General features: G+C 41.7%; 1 protein-coding gene across 2 annotated transcripts; it reads left to right on the top strand.

The window, feature by feature from the left end:
• Nucleotides 1-741: 741 nt before the first annotated feature.
• LOC108091970 (protein crumbs) lies at nucleotides 742-22454 on the top strand. 2 transcript variants are annotated; one of them, XM_017191376.2, is made up of 14 exons: nucleotides 742-1499; nucleotides 12180-12524; nucleotides 13082-14074; nucleotides 14598-14948; nucleotides 15649-16181; nucleotides 16508-17052; nucleotides 17114-17219; nucleotides 17288-17482; nucleotides 17598-18369; nucleotides 18429-18611; nucleotides 18679-20445; nucleotides 20512-20636; nucleotides 20702-21115; nucleotides 21478-22454. In XM_017191376.2, the coding sequence occupies exons 1-14, from the start codon at nucleotides 1262-1264 to the stop codon at nucleotides 21706-21708; spliced, it is 6798 nt and encodes a 2265-aa protein (XP_017046865.1). In that variant the 5' UTR covers nucleotides 742-1261; the 3' UTR covers nucleotides 21709-22454. The 2 variants fall into 2 exon arrangements, with proteins under 2 accessions (XP_017046865.1, XP_017046866.1); XM_017191377.2 differs by lacking the exon at nucleotides 14598-14948.
• The last annotated feature ends 36 nt before the right edge of the window (nucleotides 22455-22490 follow it).

Raw genomic sequence — 22490 nt, 5'->3', positions numbered from 1 at the left:
TTTGGCAAGTTTTCTTGCTACTCTGATTACTAAGTGGGCTTACCGACATTATATAGCCCTACCTAGACCTCCAAAAAAAGGGGACTTGTCGCCAATTCCACCAGTTTGCTAAGTTCGTTTTGAGGCGATAAGTCGGCGCTTTGTAAGCGTTTACATTAACATTTACTATCCGGTCGCTATATGGACGTATTTTCTTATGCATTCCGCTTTCATGTGCAAATTTGTAAGTCGAATTCGAAATTTTAGCCAGTTAAGATTGGAATTGTTTCAATTTACATACATATGTGTAGATTTTAAATAATTCCACAAATAATTTTTGAGGGGTTTTAGCTTTTAACATAGTTTTGTGTCCCCACTTAATAAACATATAAAAGAACATTGGTTGTGCCCGAGCTATGGCGTTATTTAAAATAACATTTATTTATAACAAATTAGTAAATGAAATGTATTAATTGTTATGACAGGTGAATATTTATTATCTTTTTTTAATGTATGCCACTTAACACATGGAAATAGTACCACTATGCGATTCAGAGAGAGAGAGATGTTGCGAGAACGTGGGAACAGTTTTGGAGCTTACCGCTCTCTCGCCTTGGCTCTTTCTACTCCCACAATTATATACCTGCACTGCTCAGTTGCACAGAGTTAAGCTGATTGCTGTTGCTCCGCTCATCTGTTCTCAACTCTCTCAGCCTTTTAGTGGCGAGCAACGGGCCGCTAACAATTTTCTTACCACGATTCATAATTTCGAAAACTCTTGCTGGTGTCGGACGTGTTTTTTTCGCTCCCCATTTTGGCCAATGTGTGTGCGCGTGCGAGTATGTGTGCTGCTTGCAGTTCAAAAGGGCAGCAACAACAACAACACACCTCTCTTTTAAGCCAACTTTTCGGTTCGCGCGTGTGTGTGTGATTTAGAATTGAGGCCTGGGAAGAAATAGCAAATTAGTTGGCTCAAAGAGGAATCTCTGTGCTCAATATTCAAATTCAGGCTAGAAAGTGTCGCGTGCGAAAGTGTGCAAATAATACAACTAGCAAAAAGAAATAAAACTTAAAAAAAAACCTGTTCTAAGCCAAGTGCCGCTTGCGTTTGTGTGTGAGTGTGTGGAGCAGAAAGAAAAGAAGAGAGAGAGAGAAGGGAGAATGCAATTAACAACAACAAGCTCAATGAGTATCATCTGAATAGAAAAAATATAGCCAAAAGCAAGCCAAACGAAACCCTTTCCAATACGAAAACACGGCTTGAGCCAACAAATCAACGATCATGGCTATAATAGCGAATGCGTCACCGACACAGCAACAAAAACAGCGGCCAGCAGCAACAACAAGAACAACAACCACAGCAGCTACAGCGGCGTCAGCAGAAACAACAACAACAGCGAGAAGTCGAGACCGCACGAAAAGCGCAGCTCAAATTACGTCGCATTTGCTCAAGCGCGCCATTTCAGTTTTTTCGTCGCCTCAATGGATACCGCTCTTCATACTTATTTACTTAGCAACAGGTGAGAGAACCAAAAGGATGAGAGAGATAGAGAGAGTCGAGGACACTCTGCTCCGCATGGGGAAGGGGAGCGGGCGTGGAGAACAATAGTCAGGGACATCCAGAGAGCAACGTCGTGTTAATATGGTTCTTAAAATACAGTGAGGACCCATTGAATTGAATTTTGAATAGCTTAAAATTGTTATAATACAATTATTTACTGAATATTAAATCTTTGTTTTAAACCTTTTCAAGACTTGTTTATCGAATAATTTTTGAGAAGAAAAATATAAAGTAGATCGGTTCGAGTTATAGGATTCGAACTGTGGATAAGGTATTTGCTGAGTCTAATGCATTTTTTTAAGCTGAGCACTCGCTGATGTTTTAAAAGCTCGAAATTCGAAACAACAGCAACAGGTCACATGGGTACATGTAATGGAAATTTGTGTATGGGGATGGGGCCGAAAGAAAAGTCATGTTGGGTAAAAGGAGTTTTGAATAGATTTTGGGCATCCAAAAAACTCGTTGAACGGGTTTTCCTTCAAGAAGTGACTCATGAAGCTGGCATACCTAAAGCTTGATTGTGTTAATTATCCACTCATTGCTTTTTCGGGTGGTTGTGTGTTTCGTTCTTATCTTACTAACAAAAGGAATGCCTAAAAACTTAATGTGAAATGGATTAGCTATGGTTACGTATTGATTTATTTTTAGTGGAATGAATCTTTTATTTAGCTGCTGCACAAGAAATTAATAGAATAAAATTTAGAAAAACGAATTTGTTTATATAGCAATAAAATATTTTTTTTCAAATTACAAAAACATATTGATATCAGCAATTTAACAAATAAAATACCAGAAATATTCGACCAACAAACATGTGACTTGGAGTATTATAATTTTTTTTTAATTAAAATAACACCAGGAAACAAATTTGTGTTTTTCGGTAATGATAGCTTATTTGTCTGCATTTTCGAAGTATTTTCAACGATATCACAACTTGAGGAATTGATCACTTGCATAATAATCTTAATAATTGACGCACAACTCTTGCTGACTCATTATCTGTAATTATTTGTTACATATTGTCCGAGGCTCAACTATGTTGCTCTGCCTTAGCATTGTCTGCCCCCTTTTTTCATTGGATTGTGCAAAAATGACCTCAAAAATTTGGTTTATTTATTTACAATCCGAGAAACAACCCTCCAACCGGCCAACCGTCCGCCTGTTGTTACTGACAATCTTATCTTTGGCCGGAAAGTGAAGCACAACAGTTGCAAAAGCGCGGCCAGCTCAACGTCAGCAATACCGCAATTCTGCTGATAGGTTGATAAAGAAAACACACAGAAAAAGGGAACAGAGATAGAGGAAGAGTTTTCCATGTCCAAGTTGAAAAAGCCCTGCATTGCATTAGGAAAACCAGTTTTCATCAGCATCTTTCAGAACTTGTTGCTTTTACTTCCAATCCAACTTAGTTCTTTACTAGAAATTGTCGAAGTTTACAGTTTTTTATTTGTGTTTATGAATAATAACATGTTGGCATAGAGAAAGGTTTTCCAGCTCAGGGAAGGGAAATCCCTGCTATGCATCTCTGAAACTGGTTTTTACAGCGGCAGTTTCCAAACATATACAGAATTCCCATTTAAAAGTTGGGAGTATCCTGTGTTCCAAATATGAAAGAAAAACAAATTTTGTTACCATTTTCTGTTAACCATCAATTCTGTTTTGAATTGAAAAGCCTAACAAAATTAAAAGTATTCCATTGTTAGATGATTTATGGAAATATAAGGATATTCTGTGAATCAAATAAACTTTAGGTATCTTTTTCATCACATCGAGTGACTTTGAGGACTATTATTTTTTAATGATGTATGGTAGAAGGAAAACCCACAAATGTGGGAAGGAGATAGAGAACGATTTTCCATCTCTGCATTGGGAAATCCCTGAAATGCATCACGGGAACTGGTTTATAGCAGCTTCCATCATAAAATCCAGACACCGACAGCAACGATCATCAGCGTCATCTTCACTTCAAGAGTGGTTTTTGTCTGGATTTCCTTTGAATTTCCGCCCTAAACAGATATAATCCATCATTCTGGGGAAAAGTCGCGGCGCAGGTACACTATGCTCGCAGGAAAAGTGGTTGGAAAAAAGAAAAATGAACCAAACCAAAACTACCTGCATTGCGTTAACGATAACAACACGTGACCCCGCGGGTTTATGGAAATACACTCGCACATAAATGGAAATCGAGAATGGAAATTGTGTGCGGGGGGCACACCCGCGTTCTCCCATGTCCGGTGTTTTGGCCTGGTCAAGTGTTAAAGTGCAATCGGCCGTGACATGGGCCGTGGGCCATGTTCCGTGGGCCTACTCAATCGGCCGCGACCATTGCCTGACGCTGGCCATTACTGCAAGTCGTTAGCCAGGTCTATAAAAATAGCCAGAGTATAACTAAAAAAGAACTGATTTCCCCCTGCCCGTAAAGTTTAGGGTGCTTTTACCACCCAGTACTCGTTGAAAGCAGGATTTTGTAATGCCAATAAAAGTAAAGAAACGGCTAAATCTCAGGATCTGGTTGAAATCCCGAATAAAATTTGAGATGCAACCCAATGTGATAGTCACTGGAATAAAAGCCTCTTAAACAACAGTAGTTCACTAGTAGAAAATAATAAAACTTTAGATAGATTGATGGCCCCTTGAGGTGCATTGAAGTCGGTTCTTTTGTCTATGTTGTTCTTTCTTTTTTCTAGTTGCAACGTTGCCAGTTTTCAACGACTGCATCGATTAGCCAGCCACCTTGGGAATTTACCTTACCACTGCTTGAAAACCGCAAATATGAGAAAATCAGGGAGAAACAATGTATCAAACTAAAAAGACAGCCGCTTTCGCTTTTACTTGATATAATTTCAAAAAATTTCGATGCAAACAAATGTTTAAAATTTGTGGGCGTAGTTCAATGCTGTCTGCTGGATTGTCTTTATCGCGGCGATCACGTAGTGCCGTTTTATCTGTCGCTATTTGCATACGCAGCGTACTGACAGCAACAACAAAATCCATTGTTAGCATTGAGTCACACCAACACCGATACGATGGGATGTAACGCACTGAAATCGGACACAAATTGTTTGGTAATTGAGGTGGGAAATTACGGAACAGTTGAGTTCTGAAGGCAATTACTGGAATCAGAACGCGTGGCCTTTAGTTTTGTTTGTGACCATATTAATTGCATGATTTTGGTCGAAACAAATATAGAGAACCATCTGGAAATTAATTTTCTAAAAATTTTAAAATGAATATTGTTGAAATCAAAGAAATAATTATAACCATCCACTGTTTAGGGTAATACATGTTCTTTGCATGTCTTCAGTTAAAGCCTTCCTGAAAATGTTAAGTCACTTCCTGATATGATTTCGTAAATATTTTCGTAATTACTCATAGCCCTTAATTTATTTTGAAAACCTTTCCATAGTGCAACGCCCACAGGCTGCGTTTCTTCCCCCAAAAGTCTGTGTTTGCTCAAACTGTAGGTTCTGGTGGTTTTGTGGGCTCTATCTGTTCTAGAGGTTCTGGTGGTTCTGGTGGTGCTGCTCTTTGGGGACGCACCGGAAAAGATTCTCAGGCGTGTTTTCGGTTTTTTTGTTTTATTCAACAGTTCATTGCTTTGTGCCAGTTTGTGAACGGGTCTGGCCGCCCCTTTTTTCCAGGCCCACAGAATGTGTACAAGGGCCGCCTTGTTGGCAACACACACACAAAGCGGCGAACAACAACACACCGACTGCCACAAAACTGGTTCCCAGGCGCGCCTGCGCAGAAGCGGCTTAAAAAAAATAAAATAAACGGCGCCAAAGAGCGGGGGAGAAATCGAGTAACTCTATTTTTGAGTGTGCTCCATTCTTACCACTTATTTTTGGGAGTCTTCTCGCCTAAGAGTAATTTTGCTTTTCCCAGAACCAAGGTATTAATGAATAAACGTTAACTGTTTGTACGTGAAGGCAAAGTCACACGGAGAAAAATATTTGGGATACTCAAACTATAAGCTCATGAATATAGAAAATTAAAAAGCATGTCAACAAACCTTATATGCATAAATCTATTTTTTTTAAGAAATTCTGGCCTGAAAAGAGAAAAGACAAGCATGAATAAATTAATTTGGGCCAAGAATTTATTTCAAGTATATCCCATTGTAACTTTTATATTGTCTTTTAACTTTTCACACTCATGCTGATACCAAAACTTGATATGATTTAATGTCATTGCCATTATTTATGCAGAGTTCGTGCCAATTTAGTTTTATAAGCTTCTATTTTTTTTTTTGTGCACAATTTCATGAGAGGAACCTGAGCTTTGGATATTGACGCACTCGAACTTCTTAGTGGGTGCGGGAGTATTTTTTCGTCGAGCTTGATAATCTGCAGGTTTCATGGGAAGCGTTTATTTATAAAAACTAATTAGCTTCTGACCGCTTGAACGGATGGTTACCACATTGTATAGAAGCGGTTTTATTTAAATATTTAAAAATATTTCCTCACCACCTTTCTTGGAATTCAAAGCGGAAATTAGTGTGGGAACGTATTTGTAGCTCAGTTTCGTTTGGTTCTTTCTTCTCGCCAACAAGGTGTTGCAAACAAATGATCGCTCAGAGCGAAGTTTCTTCGGGACTAAAGTGCAGTCAGACATGAAAGAACTAAAAGTGTGTAAGGTTTAAGGTTGAACGATGGACATGGGAACAAACTAATCTTGGGAAGACAGCCATTGCCTTTAAAGAACGCAACAATGAAATCATATTTAACAGTAACTTACCACATAACAAAAGATTGACTCAAAACCTTGTTAACTAAAGTTTTTTATTTATTCCTTTAATTCTATATATAATTGGCTTTATTAAACATATTAGAAATTAACATAGAAAGCTTACAAATATTCATTGCGAATCCATTTTTAGTGTTTTCCAATAAAATATGGTTTCCCGCTTTAAATTAGTTGGAACTTTTTTTGCCATTAGTATAATGAGTTTATAACACGAACAGCAATATCAAATTTCGTTTTCTTAATTACCCCGAAATCATTGTCTGAATTCAGCCTTATGATCATTTACACATATATCATTTATCTGTAGCTCTCTACCCATGCTCATTGAACATCAAGTTCAATTAAGCCCTTTCGATAATCGTATTATCAACAAGCTATAATTAAACTTTAATCGCGACACGTTTTCACTTTTCCATTTTTAGAGAAAAACGAACAGAAACCGAAAACTGAAAACGAAAACGCAACAATTAAAGTGCAATTAAAAAATTTCGAATTTAATTAGACAAAACTAAATATTGTTATTGTGGCAGACAACAAATTAAATACAGAAACGGAAAAAAGTAAAATCGGTCAATAGTAATTTATGCAACTTCTGAACATCCGATAAGCGAAAACAAAACAACAAAGCAATCGACTGCAAAATGAAATTTTTCGTAGGCGGTTTGTTACACAAAAGCCACGAAAAAAGTAAAAAGTATTTAGAGCAAAAATTAAAGGCAACAACAATATATGTAGAAACCTGTGTTTTGTGTGGGTTGGCAAGTGAGGCAACACACACATATACACTTTAAACTGAGTAAAAAACAATTGAAGTATGACCAAATGCAGAGAGTTCCCCGCATAAACAAGAGGAAGAATAGCTCCACTGAAAAATATTTTTTAAAATTGTATTCTACTACTTTTATTTATTTTTTAATACCTTTACTTTGTGAATATCAATGTCATTTAAAAGACATAGGTACATTATTTTTTATAAGGTGTGAAGTAAAATAAAGATTTAAATTTTGATTTAGTGTGGGAGAGAAAAGCCGAAAACATGCAGTAAACAATCCCCGGCAACCGTTTATGTTCGCCCAGTTAGCAACGTGCAACCTGTTTTGTTGTGGCCAAACATCGGACACACGATTTGGGATAGGGGTTGGATCTCATCAAAAAGGGGAAGTTGGTGGGGTAAAAAACTTAAGTTGCAGCAGCAAACAGTGCAATACTGTTGAAAACGAGCCTCGCATTACAAAAATAATTAGTTTAAAATTGCTAACTTAAAATGACTAAGGCGACATTGTTAACGATGTAAGTGTGTAAAGTTTACACAGCTGTATTTAAAACAAAAACAAAAACAGTTCAAGGTCTGTAAAAAAATCTAATACATATAATTTTTGAGACAAATTAGAGATTAATATTATTGGATCTATCTTTTTAAAGGAGATTGTAAATCCGGGATGTGCAAAAAAAAAACATAGTAACACTCTTATACAGCATACAGACATTCTGTTTAATCTTCTCATTAACACTGCTATTCTTCTGGCCGCAGCTGTGTGTAGACACTCCACGTTGGTATTGTACTTGGTGTTGTTTTGCATATGCTGCCGCTGATTAGTCATACCAACAGAATTCCGTGCAAAATACGAAATGTAAAATGCACTGGCAAGCCAGAGGGAAAACCAAAGCAAAGCGAGCTGAGCTAATTTGCATACATCTACTTATGTTGTGCCTTGCACTGCGGGCGAGTGTGGCAATGAGTTGAGTTGAGTTGGCTGAATGTTTTGTTAACTGGGTCTGCCGAAGAGAGCCTCTCACTTTGGCCAACTTAACGTGTGATAGTGGGCGGGACAGGAATAAGCAGTAGCTGCAGTTACCGTTTCCTTCTGCAAAAGTTTTGTGTGTGTTTCGCACAACACGTTTTGCATAAATCACTTTTTTCCTTCGACTGGTAAATACTATGCCATGGGAAACTCGAAATGGGGAACTTAAAATGAGTAATTATCTCGGAGTGAAGATCTCGAGTGTTTTCTCTTTTAAATTGGAAGATTTTCTAAACCATAGGGGCTTACTATTGTTTTTTTTTAGCAAACTAACCAACAAAATAATTAACTTGCTATTTTGGTAAACTCATCGTTCATAAAAATAAATCATTTAATTATAGGGGAAAAACAGTCAGTCAAACTAAACAGTAACTAAAAATGTTTACGAACTCTTCAGGGTTAATATTACAATGTGATTTTGCAATAACCGTTACCTTTCAAAACTATTCAAATTAGTTATGTCAGAACAACTTTTTCCAAAAAGAGGACAATGGATATTTCCGTGGCAATTAAATGTCCGAAAAAAGTTTAGAATCTCCAAGCTGTCACAACAATGCTGTAGAGGTCATTTAAATTTCTTTGGTCCCGGCTATTGGCCACGCCCCTTCTTAAGAACCGGCACAAAACATTCTTTGTCCCCAAAAAAAACTCGAAGCGAGACATCATTAAAAGCTTAAAAAGCATTTTCAGTAGAACGCTAACGCTCGCTTTTGTCAAAAGACGAAAGACACTATTAAACTGTTTCTTTTATGGCACCGCTAAAAAGAATTCGCGGGCTCTCTTGAGCAGAATTAAACCAGAGTTTGCAGTTCCAGTTCGAAGCCAAAGTCGAGTCATTCATGACTGAAATAAAATAATAAACAGATCCGCGAAGGAACGGAAAAATATGCGAAAGAGAATTAGAATTCTTGCCGGTGGTTATGATTATGAAATTTCCGTTCCGTTTGTTTACGGCGATTGCCAAACCACGAGTTAAATCTATAAATCAGGTTCTATAGGTGGGTTTATAGGGTGTCTATGTTTCAGAAAAAATGTAACGAAAAATGTATTTAAAATATGTAAAAATCTATTTGTCAGAAAGCAAATTTAGATATTATTTTTTTATAAGAAAAATATAGTTGTAATCTATTTTTTCTTATAATTAATATTTTCCTCAAAACATTTTCAAATTCCGTTTTTTCGGTGTACGTGTGTACGATTTTTATAGCATTTTAGCCGTTTAACTTTTGAATACTTTTCTGCATAGTTTCGTACGTGAGTATAATATAATTATGAGCCACTTTGCTGGCGACTTATTTACTTGCTCACTGACTACACCTTGGCTGCCCCGGCCACTCCCCTTTCTCACCTGGCACACATAATCACAGAAACGACAACAAAACCGAACTGTCAATGCAAATAGCAAATCGCCTTTAAATACGAAATAAAATGTTTGTGAAGACCGCGCAAAAGAGGCGGCAAAATCGATGGCCTCATAAACTAATGTACATGCGAGTACGTTGTTCGGCCAGTTGTTTTATGTTAACAACGTTCGGGTTCTGTCGAGGTCCCCCAAGGCGCTTTCTAAGCCCGTGGCAGCCATGGGTCAGGGCAGCCCAAAGGGCACGCCGGACCACAGACGGGTTCACCGGAGCCAGAAGGTGTTAAAACGATCTCTTCTCCCGATGGGGAAGTGCAAAAATAAGTAGGGGAGAAGTGGGGGTTGTGGGCATGGGTCGGTTGTGGGCACCCCTACGTATATCTTCAGAAAATGAAGATTGAATTTTTTTGGTAATGTCATTCGCAAGCAATTACCCTATGTATGATTTATGCCAAATATCAAAGTAAACGAACGCGTTTGCTTTTTGAAATTAACGAATTGGTTTTTCTTGTGCTTGGAAAAGGTGGTGAAACTTTATTCAAAGATTTTCAATAGTGTATCAATTAAAGTGAATCGATTAAAAAGGTCAGTGTAATGCATTTTTATTTAGTCAAAGCATTATACTAAATGGAACAATATCGATTTGAACCAAAAAATTTATGCAAACACATTTTTTAATTACTTCTTAAAATGTCTGCGAAAGTTGGTTGTGGGCACCAAAATTGGGTGGGTTGTGGGCACCCGTTTTTTTTTGGCAAATTTTTTTATTACCTACAATTTCTTTTAAAATTGTTTTCAAAATTTGTTTGGAACCCTCTAGAACATTCTTGTAGAAATCTTAGGCTCTTGGAAAAGGATCCTCTCCCGCTGAGAGGGATTATAACTAAGATTTTCACACTTTATTCTTCATTTTTCGGCTTCCAGAATATTCGTAAGATATAGATTATCACAAAGAATTCCACGCTTTATTCTTTGTATTTCGGCTTTCAGAATATTCGTGAAATAAATAAATTGTCATTTTGTTGATATTGGTTGCGGTTTTTTTTTCCATATTATTCCATTTGCAGCATTTTTTCCCAGGGTGCCCACAACCCCCCCAAAAAAAAATTTTAGCTAAAAATTACGATTTTACAAAAGTCCATATGAAATTTTTTCGCATGACAAAATCAAGTATGTTTCTTCACAATTGGTTAGCTTAAATCTCTAGCTTTACACAGATACCCATATGTCCAAATAATATGCACTAGTTCGGTAATTATAAGCCAAAAACAAAACTATGCCCACAACCCCCACATCTCCCCTACACATGTGCCAGCTTTATTGACGCCAAAAAGCAATAACACACAATTTGTTTTTGGTAGTAGACCTTAACTTGGACAGTGCCATTGAAGAAATAACATTGGGTTTTTAAGTTTATTAAAGATACAAAATGGTTAACTGTCATATAATGGGCATGATAAAAGGGGATTACAAATTATATAAAATTGTACCAGTAAACAATTGAACTCTTTTATTTGAACTTTAAAAAAAAAACTTCAATATGTTTTTAGCTGACTTAATGATTATATATATTGTAATTTTGTATAAAATGGCTTTCGTTTATTTTGTTTTTGAATCTGCCAAAAGCAACTTCCTGGTTTTTTATAATTAACTTATTAGTACACAAATTTTCTATTAATTAGATTTTTTTAAAACACGAACTTTTTTCCTGTTTTTTGTTCCGATTTCCTTTCGTTGGTAACTTTTTCCCTGCTCCACTTTCTTTCCGTTTTAAGATTTTTGCTTGTGGTTTTTTCTTCGATCGGTAGACTATTGATGAAAACCAGCTTATGAACATGCCAGTCTGTTTATTGTTTTTGTACATATGGTACATTAAGAGTTGGCTTTTTGCCTGACTTAACGCCTTGTGCACTCAGACCAAGAAAGCTTGTTAATTTCGCCTCACTTTTATTTCGTTTTTGTTTTGAAAATGTTGAAGAAAACCACTCGAAGACAGTTATGGAGTCTTCTGGTCTGCGGCAGCTGTTTTTCTCTACTTTTGCTGTTTTTTTTTTTTTTTTTGAGCCACTGTTGCGGGAATTGATTCTGCGCTTTGGTGATCAGCGCAAATGAAAGTTGAAAAGAGGGGGGGCCTTTAACTGATTACCATTTAAGTGGCATGTGCCAGGCCATGGCAAATCGTCTAATTTGGTCAATGCTACTCGAAAGACAAAACACTTTCTTAGCCGCCCAGAGAGCAATGGACAGAGAGGCGGCGAAAATGCTGAACTAAACAGCACTGGGAAAATGTAAGCCAAAGTAAACCAATTGGCCATTTGCCGTGTGCCAAATACGCGAAATGAGGAAGTCTACGGTTACAAATGCGTTGGCCAAATGCGAATGAAATGCGATTAGTTAAATGGGAGCCCGACTTGGCCCGAACCCAAACGACCTGGCCTTGTCATGCTTTTATTTCATTCATTTCACCCATCAGTCGTCTTTATTGCATTCGTTGAAAAAACTACACTGAGTTACTTTAAAGTTTGAAATTTATTTAAAACTTTTCCCAAAGAGAATACTGTTGAAAATCAAATCTTTTTCTAAAGTAGGTTTTTTTAGGAAGGTTTTTATATTCAGTATTATTTTATTTTACCCAAGAATGGTTTGATTTTCTTGTAATATCTTACATTATTTTTTTCCTAGTGCAAACCTTAATCCAACTAACCCTGGCCATCTTGATCTTCTCTTGCAGATGTCGCCTCTGTGGCGGTGCCGACGAAGGAGGCGTACTTTAATGGCTCCACTTACCTCCGCCTGACCACGCCGATGCCCATTTGGGACCACTCGGCGATTAGTTTCCGGTCGTGCCGCGGCGGCGAGATCCTCGCCCAGCAGTACAACAAGAACTCCATCGTAATCTCAGTGCTCAACGACTTTCTGCAAATATCGTTGGCGGGACCGGCGGTCCATGGACCGAACAATCGTCTGGATGTCAAGTTGCCCTTCCAACTGCTGGACAATCGCTGGCATACACTGCAATTCAAGTACGAGTACGGCAATCTCTATTTGCATGTGGATCGTGCGGCAAGCATATTTGGTAAGTAGCCATCCCCCCGAACTGCCCCACATTGGATTACTAGCGGAATGAGTTCCATAGTCCACTCAATCGTGGCCAAACGTGAAATGTGGCTAAAGCACATAGGAGTGAATCACATCACGAGGGTTAAGTAATGCAATTGTGTCGGTTAAATGGAACAGGGGAACGGGTAACGATGAACTCATTCGGAAAATCAATTGAACGATTAAGAGAGAATACGTGTGAAGAGCTAATAATTTGAGAATTAGAACCGGAAAATGAAAAGTTGAATTTTCAGGCCATTTAAAACAATTAAATGGTTATCAAAAGATAATTAACTCAGTTGAAAGGCCAAACACAAATGTTAAACAAGCATAAAAATCTTCGGTCTATGAAAAACGTTAACTGAAAAGAAAGTTCCAAAAGAACAAATTAAAAATGAATTAAAATTTAATGGTTCTGAAGTAAGCAACTCACAAAAGTAATTAAAGGTCATTATTGTACTTTAAAAATAATTTAAAAGCTTTCAAGAGGTTAACAACATCATTAGCTAATTGAGCTACCTTTATTTTTTTTAGCTAATTCCACGTACAACAGTCAGTTCCTGACGAACCAGGACATTGGCTACAAGGATGCCATCTTGATCCTGGGCAACTCCTTCTCCGGCTGCCTCCTCGATGGACCTGGTCTGCAGTTCGTGAACAACTCCACGGTGCAGAATGTGGTCTTCGGGGTTTGTCCACTGACTCCCGGTCCCTGCAGCGATCACGATCTGTTCACCCGCCTGCCGGACAACTTCTGTCTCACTGATCCTTGCATGGGCCATGGCACCTGCTCCTCCGGACCTGAGGGATACGTGTGCAGATGCACTGCGCGATATTCGGGAAAGAACTGTCAGCAGGACAATGGTTCGCCGTGTGCGAAGAATCCCTGCGAGAACGGAGGCTCCTGCTCGGAGAACTCCCGCGGGGATTACCAGTGCTTCTGCGATGCCAACCACAGTGGCGACCACTGCGAAACGGAGGTGAACATCCACCCGCTCTGCCAAACGAATCCCTGCCTGAACAATGGAGCGTGTGTCGTGCTCGGCGGCAGTGGAGCGATCGCCTGCGAGTGTCCCAAGGGATATGCGGGTGCCAGGTGCGAGGTGGACACCGACGAGTGTGCCTCGCAGCCGTGCCAGAACAACGGGAGCTGCATCGATCGGATCAATGGATTTAGCTGCGATTGCAGTGGAACCGGATACACGGGAGCCTTCTGCCAGACGAACGTGGATGAGTGCGACAAGAATCCCTGCCTGAATGGCGGCAGGTGCTTCGATACCTACGGATGGTACACCTGCCAGTGTCTGGATGGCTGGGGTGGCGAGATCTGTGATCGTCCGATGACCTGCCAAACGCAGCAGTGCTTGAATGGCGGCACCTGCCTGGACAAACCCATCGGGTTCCAGTGCCTCTGTCCGCCGGAATTCACCGGTGAACTGTGCCAAATTGCACCCAGTTGTGCCCAGCAATGTCCCATCGATTCGGAGTGCGTGGCCGGCAAGTGCGTGTGTAAGCCAGGATCCTCGGGTGAGTCCTATATTGGTTTTATTTTCTTTGGTTACGGGGATCATTGGGCATTGCATGTCATTCGCTTAACGGTCTTGGTTTTCTCTATTTAATACCTATCCAAAAATGGTGATCAAAGCTTCCGATTTGGAGCCGCTGACTTCGCTCGAGCTGGACATTTTCGACTCGACGCTGTGTGCCAGTGAAAAGAAAAAGCGCTACATATCGCCCGAGTGGCTCAAACGCAAGCGTTGTGAGCTAAAACTGAGTATGTCAGTAGGGTGTGTGGACAAGTAGCTGGCTAAAAGGGTTTCCATAAGCTATTTTCACAGGGGTTTTGGGGTTTAAAGGAAGCTTTAATTATTAAATATTTCCTTAAACCCCAATACCCCATTAAATGTAGACATCTGCTTCATTGACAAACCCCCACAACCACCAAAACTAACTGTATATATATACCACACTATCTATATGCTATAACCTAATGCCCCAATCTTGTATTGTACAAAACCACAATGGCGTTTTTGATGGGTAATAAACGTAGGCCCCATTGGTCACTGCCTGCCGACAACAACCACACCGACACCAGAACAAGAGCCAACAACAGCCACAACAACAACAACAACTCCAACGACAACGATAACGACCAGAACCACAGCAATCCCTAACCCAGCTAGTCAAAATACCCTAACAACAACAAAGTTACCTACAATAACAACAACAACAACAACAAGCAGAACGGCGGCGGTGGCAAGTAGCAAAAAACCTGTGCAACAATCGGCGACCCAACGCTCGGCCTCCCTGAATGCATGTCCCCAAGAAAACTGCCTAAACGGTGGCACCTGTCTGGGCTTTAGTGGCAATTATACCTGTAGTTGTGCTAGTGGATACACAGGTTTGGCATACATATCGGGTTATCCGGGGTTGTCCTAAAAGAGTGCATGCCACTGATGATCCACTTGAATTGGCTTCACTTTGCATGCGGTTAATTGGCCCAGGTGGTTGTCGGATTTAAGTTCTATTGATTTCGTCTAGAGTCCTGCTGGGATCCTAATTATTTAATAATTATAAACAAGTTTTTTTGAGACAATAAGTTTATGGTTTATTTTAACCAAACTTAACTTTAAACAGTACAAAACTTTAATCCATATCTACTATCTGCATTAAAGTAGAAAGTAAGAGAACTTTGCCACAAATTTAGTTATCTTTATTTTTTGAACAGTTTATCTTTTTTTATTACACACATAATCTTGACTTAAATATTTGCATAAGTAGATATTTTTTTAAAAAAGATATGATAATATTTAATAAATGCAAACAACCTAACGACAACGATAATTTAAAGAACCGAAACTTGTTATATATTTAATTGCGATAACGGATTCCATCTAGGCTCTAGTTTAAACTTTAATTTAGTATAAAATCTTTTAGTGCAACCCCCGATAAACTAACTGTAAATACGTAGTAAAGTAGACCTAGTTAAACAATTGATATTTGGTAAACACTGAAGCAAATCCTTAAAGTAATAAAATATACTTAAATTGTTTAAAGCTAAGTTTGATATGAAATACTAATCTTGAGTTATGTTTCCGCAGGTTACAACTGTCAAACGAGCACGGGCGATGGAGCAGCTGCTTTGGCTTTGACCCCCATCAATTGTAATGCCACCAATGGAAAGTGCTTGAATGGAGGCACTTGCTCCATGAACGGAACCCACTGCTATTGTGCCCTGGGCTTTTCCGGAGATCGTTGCGAGAAGGCCGAGAACTGCACGCCACTCAACTGCCAGGAGCCGATGGTCTGTGTCCAGAATCAGTGCATCTGTCCGGAGAACAAGGTGTGCAACCAGTGCGCCACTCAACCGTGTCAGAATGGCGGCGAGTGCGTTGACCTTCCCAACGGGGACTACGAGTGCAAGTGCACCCGCGGATGGACCGGCAGGACTTGTGGCAACGACGTGGATGAGTGCACCGTTCACCCGAAGATCTGCGGCAATGGAATCTGCAAGAACGAGAAGGGATCGTACAAGTGCTACTGCACTCCGGGATTCACGGGAATGCACTGCGATTCCGATGTGGACGAGTGCCTCAGCTTTCCCTGCCTCAATGGAGCCACGTGCCACAACAAGGTAGGTAGAAGGCAGTCGGATTTGTATCTGAGTCTAATTCAATGAGTGAAGTTTAATTAGTTACTAAAGTGTAATTAGTTGTTTTTCTTTAAATTCGGAAAGCATCGGATATTGAAACAAGTGAGTGACAGTTGTCGTTTGGGTATCAGTTCCTGTTCTTCCCTGATTACTGATCCAATATCCATGATTGTTATTAGGAGTATGCTAAATGAATAATATTTCCCTTCCTTGGAAGTATCAGCTAGTTTTGCTTATTATGCGTGATCAATTTTAATTTACTTCCCTTTAAAGAAACCATTTAAACCACCTACTTGACTTCCCTACAGATCAATGCCTACGAATGCGTTTGCCAGCCGGGTTATCAGGGCGACAACTGCGAAGTGGACATCGACGAGTGCTTCAGCAATCCCTGCTCGAACGGATCCACCTGCATCGACAGGATCAACAACTTCACCTGCAACTGCATCCCAGGAATGACGGGTCGCATCTGCGACATCGACATCGATGACTGCGTGGGAGATCCCTGCTTGAATGGAGGTCAGTGCATCGACCAGTTGGGTGGATTCCGCTGCGATTGCAGTGACACTGGATACGAGGGCGAGAACTGTGAACTGAACATCGATGAATGCATCTCGAATCCCTGCACGAATGGCGCCAAGTGTGTGGATCAGGTGAAGGATTACTTGTGCGAGTGTCATACGGGTTACAAGGGAAAGAACTGCGAACAGGACATCAACGAGTGCGAGAGTAATCCTTGCCAGTACAACAGCAACTGTCTCGAACTTTCAAACCTGACTTTGTATCAAATGAGCAGGGTTACTGATCTGCCCGAAGTGTTTAGCCAACCATTTAGCTTCGAGAACGCCAGCGGGTAAGTCATCTTATGAGCTTAATATATCTGGGATACTGAAATAATACCTTCTTATCTTTAGATACGTCTGCGTTTGCGTTCCTGGAATCATTGGCAAAAACTGTGAGATCAACATCAACGAATGTGATAGCAATCCATGTAGTAAACACGGAAGTTGTAACGATGGAGTAAGTAATTAATTTTCCAATTAATCTCCTTCGAAGTAATCTAATCCCTAATTGTTTTTCCTTGGCAGATTGGCACGTACACCTGCGAATGCGAACCTGGTTTCGAGGGCACCCACTGCGAGATCAACATAGATGAATGCGATCGCTATAATCCTTGTCAGAGAGGCACTTGCTATGACCAGATCGATGACTACGATTGCGACTGCGATGCGAACTATGGAGGGAAAAACTGTTCCGTGCTCCTCAAGGGTTGTGACGAAAATGTAAGTCAATGATTTAGTTATACCCTTGCAGAAGATATTATAATTTCAGTCAGACCCCATAAAGTAAACCCCCATAAATAACACAAATTTTTCTAATCTTAATTCTCTTCTGCAGCCGTGTTTAAATGGCGGCACCTGCCTGCCGTACTTGATCAACGAGGTAACCCATCTCTACAATTGCACCTGTGAAAATGGTTTCCAAGGCGACAAATGCGAGAAGACTACCACCTTATCCATGGTGGCCACCAGCTTGATTTCGGTTACCACGGAACGCGAGGAGGGCTACGACATCAATCTGCAATTCCGAACTACTCTGCCGAATGGAGTACTGGCCTTTGGAACCACTGGCGAGAAGAATGAACCGGTTAGCTATATCCTAGAGCTGATAAACGGACGCCTGAATCTGCACTCATCGCTACTGAACAAATGGGAAGGCGTATTCATTGGTTCCAAACTGAACGACAGCAACTGGCACAAAGTATTCGTGGCCATAAACACATCGCATTTAGTGCTTTCGGCCAACGATGAGCAGGCCATCTTCCCGGTGGGATCATACGAAACAGCCAACAACAGTCAGCCCTCGTTCCCGCGAACTTACCTCGGCGGCACCATTCCCAATCTGAAGTCCTATCTGCGCCATCTCACCCATCAGCCTTCCGCTTTTGTTGGTTGCATGCAGGACATCATGGTCAACGGGAAATGGATCTTCCCCGACGAGCAGAGTGCAAATGTTTCGTATACGAAGTTGGAGAATGTCCAAAGTGGATGTCCACGCACCGAGCAATGTAAACCGAATCCTTGTCACTCGAATGGCGAGTGTACGGATCTGTGGCATACTTTTGCTTGCCATTGTCCCAGACCCTTCTTTGGACACACCTGTCAGCATAGTGAGTCCTATAAGCTTTATCTTAGTGGTTTCTGTTCTTAAGAGAGTATATTATTTTAGATATGACTGCTGCCACTTTCGGCCATGAGAACACCACCCACTCGGCTGTCATTGTGGAGACAACGGATGTGGCCAGGCGGGCCATTCGATCTATTCTGGACATTTCCATGTTCATCCGAACTCGTGAGCCCACTGGTCAAGTTTTCTATTTGGGCACCGATCCTCGAAAGGCTCCCACTAAAAGTGAGTATAAATTATAACCTTTTTTCGATTCAAGATTTATATAAATCTCATGGTTATTCCCCCTCAGATGTTGGCGACTCGTATGTGGCAGCCAAGCTGCATGGTGGCGAGCTGCTGGTGAAAATGCAGTTCAGCGGCACCCCGGAGGCGTACACCGTCGGTGGCCAAAAGCTGGACAACGGGTACAACCACCTGATCGAGGTGGTGCGCAACCAGACGCTCGTGCAGGTCAAGCTCAATGGCACCGAGTACTTCCGCAAGACGCTGTCGACGACGGGTCTGCTGGACGCACAGGTGCTCTACTTGGGCGGACCTGCACCCACGCGGGAGTCCCTTCTGGGAGCCACCACGGAACCGGGTCCGGTGCCAGTACCCGGGGCGGGAGTAGTGCCCATCGAGGACACGACGGTGCCCAAGGAGGCGGACGACAGCAGAGACTACTTCAAGGGCATCATTCAGGACGTGAAAGTGAGCAACGGCTCGCTCAATCTGATTGTGGAGATGTATTCGCTGAATGTGACGGACGTCCAGGTGAATGCCAAACCCCTGGGCGTCGTGACCATCGATCGTGCCTCCGTGCTGCCCGGTGAGGTGTCAGATGATCTGTGCCGCAAGAATCCCTGCCTGCACAATGCAGAGTGCCGGAACACATGGAACGATTACATTTGCAATTGCCCCAATGGCTACAAGGGCAAGGATTGCCAGGAGATCGAGTTCTGCCAGCATGTCACGTGCCCCGGCAAGAGCATATGCCAAAATCTGGACGCGGGATACGAGTGCATGACCAACACCACGTTCACGGGTCAGGAGCGCTCGCCGCTGGCCTTCTTCTACATCCAGGAGCCCGCATCCGAGGACACTGTGGGTGAACCTGCTCCCAAGCAGGTCCTAAAACCGGTCATCGATATAGCTTTCCGCACTCGTGCCGGTGGAACTCTCCTGTACATCGACAATGTGGACGGATTCTTTGAGATTGGCGTGAACGGTGGCAGAGTCACGATCACCTGGAAGCTAAGTGCACTGCACTTTGGGGAATCCGCTCGCTTCGAGAAGGAAAACACGGATGGAGAGTGGAGTCGGATTTATCTGAGAGCACACAATGGCAAACTGGAGGGCGGCTGGAAGGGCTGGGAATCGATGGTGGATCCGGCGCCGGCCTTCTCCACGGACATTGACCAAGCGGTGTTCCAGTCCCTGATCGCCACCAGTACGCAGGTGTATCTGGGTGGTATGCCGGAATCTCGGCTAGCACGCGGATCCACTCTGTCCGCCCAGCAGGGATCCCAGTTCAAGGGCTGTGTGGGCGAGGCGCGAGTAGGTGATCTCCTGCTGCCGTACTTCACCAATGCGGAGCTGTATCCGCCCACCGAAAACGTTTCCGTGCATTTGCTGGCCCAGTTCCGTTTGAACACAACGCGTCCGGAGGAGGGATGCATCCTGTGCTTCCAGTCGGACTGCAAGAATGATGGCTTCTGCCAGGCGCCGTCGGATGAGTACGCCTGCACCTGCCAGGCAGGATTCGAGGGCGACGACTGCGGCACGGACATCGATGAGTGCCTGAATACGGAGTGCCTGAACAATGGTACCTGCATCAACCAGGTGGCCGCCTTCTACTGCCAATGCCTGCCGGGATTCGAGGGTCAGCACTGCGAGCAGAACATCGACGAGTGTGCGGATCAGCCGTGCCACAATGGAGGCAACTGCACGGATCTGATTGCGGCGTATCTGTGCGATTGTCCGGAGGACTACACGGGTCCGCAGTGTGATCAGCTCAAGCAGATGACCTGCGAAAACGAACCCTGCCGCAATGGATCCACCTGCCAGAATGGATTTAGTGAGTATCATAAATATATTCAAATCCAAAATGATCTTTATTAACTAACCAAATCTTTTCTTAAAGATGCCTCAACTGGCAATAATTTCACCTGCACCTGCGTGCCGGGTTTCGAGGGTCCTTTGTGCGATATTCCCTTCTGTGAACTGACGCCGTGTGACAATGGAGGACTCTGCTTGACCACTGGACTGGTAAGTATTTTTAAAAGGAATACCCCATGAATTATTTACTAAGCTCTACATATTCCTCCCTTCAGACTCCCATGTGCAAGTGCAGTTTGGGTTACACGGGTCGCCTGTGCGAGCAGGACATCAATGAGTGCGAGTCGAATCCCTGCCAAAATGAAGGCAAGTGCCGGGATCTGGTAGGCAGGTACGAGTGTGACTGCCAGGGCACCGGATTCGAGGGCCTTCGCTGTGAGAACGACATCGACGAGTGCAGCATAGAAGGCGAATACTGCGGCGGATTGGGTCGATGCTTCAACAAGCGCGGCTCCTTCCAGTGCATCTGCCAGAAGCCCTATTGCGGAGCCTACTGCAACTTCACGGATCCCTGCAACGGCACGGAGATCTGTGCCAACGGTGGTCGCTGTGTGGAGTCTTGCGGCGCCAAGCCGGACTACTATTGCGAGTGTCCCGAAGGATTCGCGGGAAAGAACTGCACGGCACCGGTGAGTTGACAATTAAATTACATAAAAACACTTGGAAAAGGCTTAAAAAAATTACAGCTTTTGTCAGGGTAAAAACTTTATTAGATATTGTAAAATCTATATATTTTGTAGTATTTGAACGTATAATTGTGAGAGTAATGGCTGATAGCTTTTTTATAAAAACAATTTATAATCAATGAAATATGTAATAGCTGAGAAACTAGTTTAAAAAAATTGAACCCTTTTTAGGCAAACTTTTTTCAACTATAAACTTTGTGTTTGGGCGACTATTTTTCCTAATGTTTAAGGCAACTTGTCTTTATGAGTTTTAAAACCATTTAAAATTTTCTAAAATCAAATTATTTTTGTATGCATTTTTTAAGATCACGGCTAAGGAGGATGGACCCTCGACGACGGATATCGCGATTATTGTTATACCCGTTGTGGTGGTGCTGCTGCTCATCGCGGGAGCCCTGCTGGGCACCTTCCTGGTGATGGCCAGGAACAAGCGGGCCACCAGGGGCACCTACAGCCCCAGTGCCCAGGAGTACTGCAACCCGAGGCTGGAAATGGACAACGTGCTGAAGCCACCGCCGGAAGAGCGACTCATTTAGTTTTGAAGTTTTGAGCATGAGCGACGAATTAGCAAAGCAAACAAGAGATATTTTTAAATCCGCCCATATACACCTAGATGTAGGAGAAACGCAATGTTTTGTACTAAGTTCGCCCCTAGTTACGGTCCATATCTTAAGGTGCTCAAAGCAATAGCAGCAAGAGTAGCAGCAGCAGCAGCAGCCAGGCTTCCACCTCGACTCGCCCTCGATCCCTCGATTCCCTCTGCCTACGCTTTAGTTAGTTAATAATGCCGTTGTCTATTTATTCTAGTTATTTAGATGACAGACGTATCGCCCTATAGTCGTTATGTAGTTACGTTCCGATAGTTTAGATTCAGTATTCGATTTCTCGTATATGTAATCCTAAAGCTGCGAACAAAGTTGAGCTCTGACACCGATTCCCCCATTTACATTCCGCACGGAAGCCCTTCAAATGTATTGTACGAGTATTTTTGTAAATAGATTTGTTTGCCGTTTCTCAAACAAAATTAGCTGAGCTAAAACCGTAATCAAAAAAGAAAACTGAAAATCCTATATGCCTATATATACGCGAGTATATATATCAGTAAATGTGGCCTTATAACAAAAAAATGATTGTAACGAAAAGCAATGACAACCAGAATGAACATGAGAAACTATATATTAAGTAAATCAAATGAAAGACATATTTTGCTCTAGAATTTCTAAGCGTAAACTTAAGAGACTGTACTATATAATAAATATTAAATATTTCGACTTTTTTCCAACTGATAGTCTATTTATTTCCACAGTAAACATAAATG

Source organism: Drosophila ficusphila, unplaced genomic scaffold (assembly GCF_018152265.1).
Source record: "Drosophila ficusphila isolate 14025-0441.05 unplaced genomic scaffold, ASM1815226v1 contig_791, whole genome shotgun sequence".
NCBI classification, from domain to species: Eukaryota; Metazoa; Arthropoda; class Insecta; order Diptera; family Drosophilidae; genus Drosophila; species Drosophila ficusphila.
The sequence above is the reverse complement of the archived record's forward strand: the minus strand, read 5'-3'. Positions and strand labels throughout refer to the sequence as shown.

Coding starts and splice junctions, on each gene's coding strand:
- LOC108091970 (XM_017191376.2), top strand. CDS start 1,262: ATGGCTATAATAGCGAATGCGTCACCGACACAGCAACAAAAACAGCGG. Junction 1,500..12,179: donor ACTTATTTACTTAGCAACAG/GTGAGAGAACCA, acceptor CTTCTCTTGCAG/ATGTCGCCTCTGTGGCGGTG. Junction 14,075..14,597: donor GTGTAAGCCAGGATCCTCGG/GTGAGTCCTATA, acceptor TAATAAACGTAG/GCCCCATTGGTCACTGCCTG.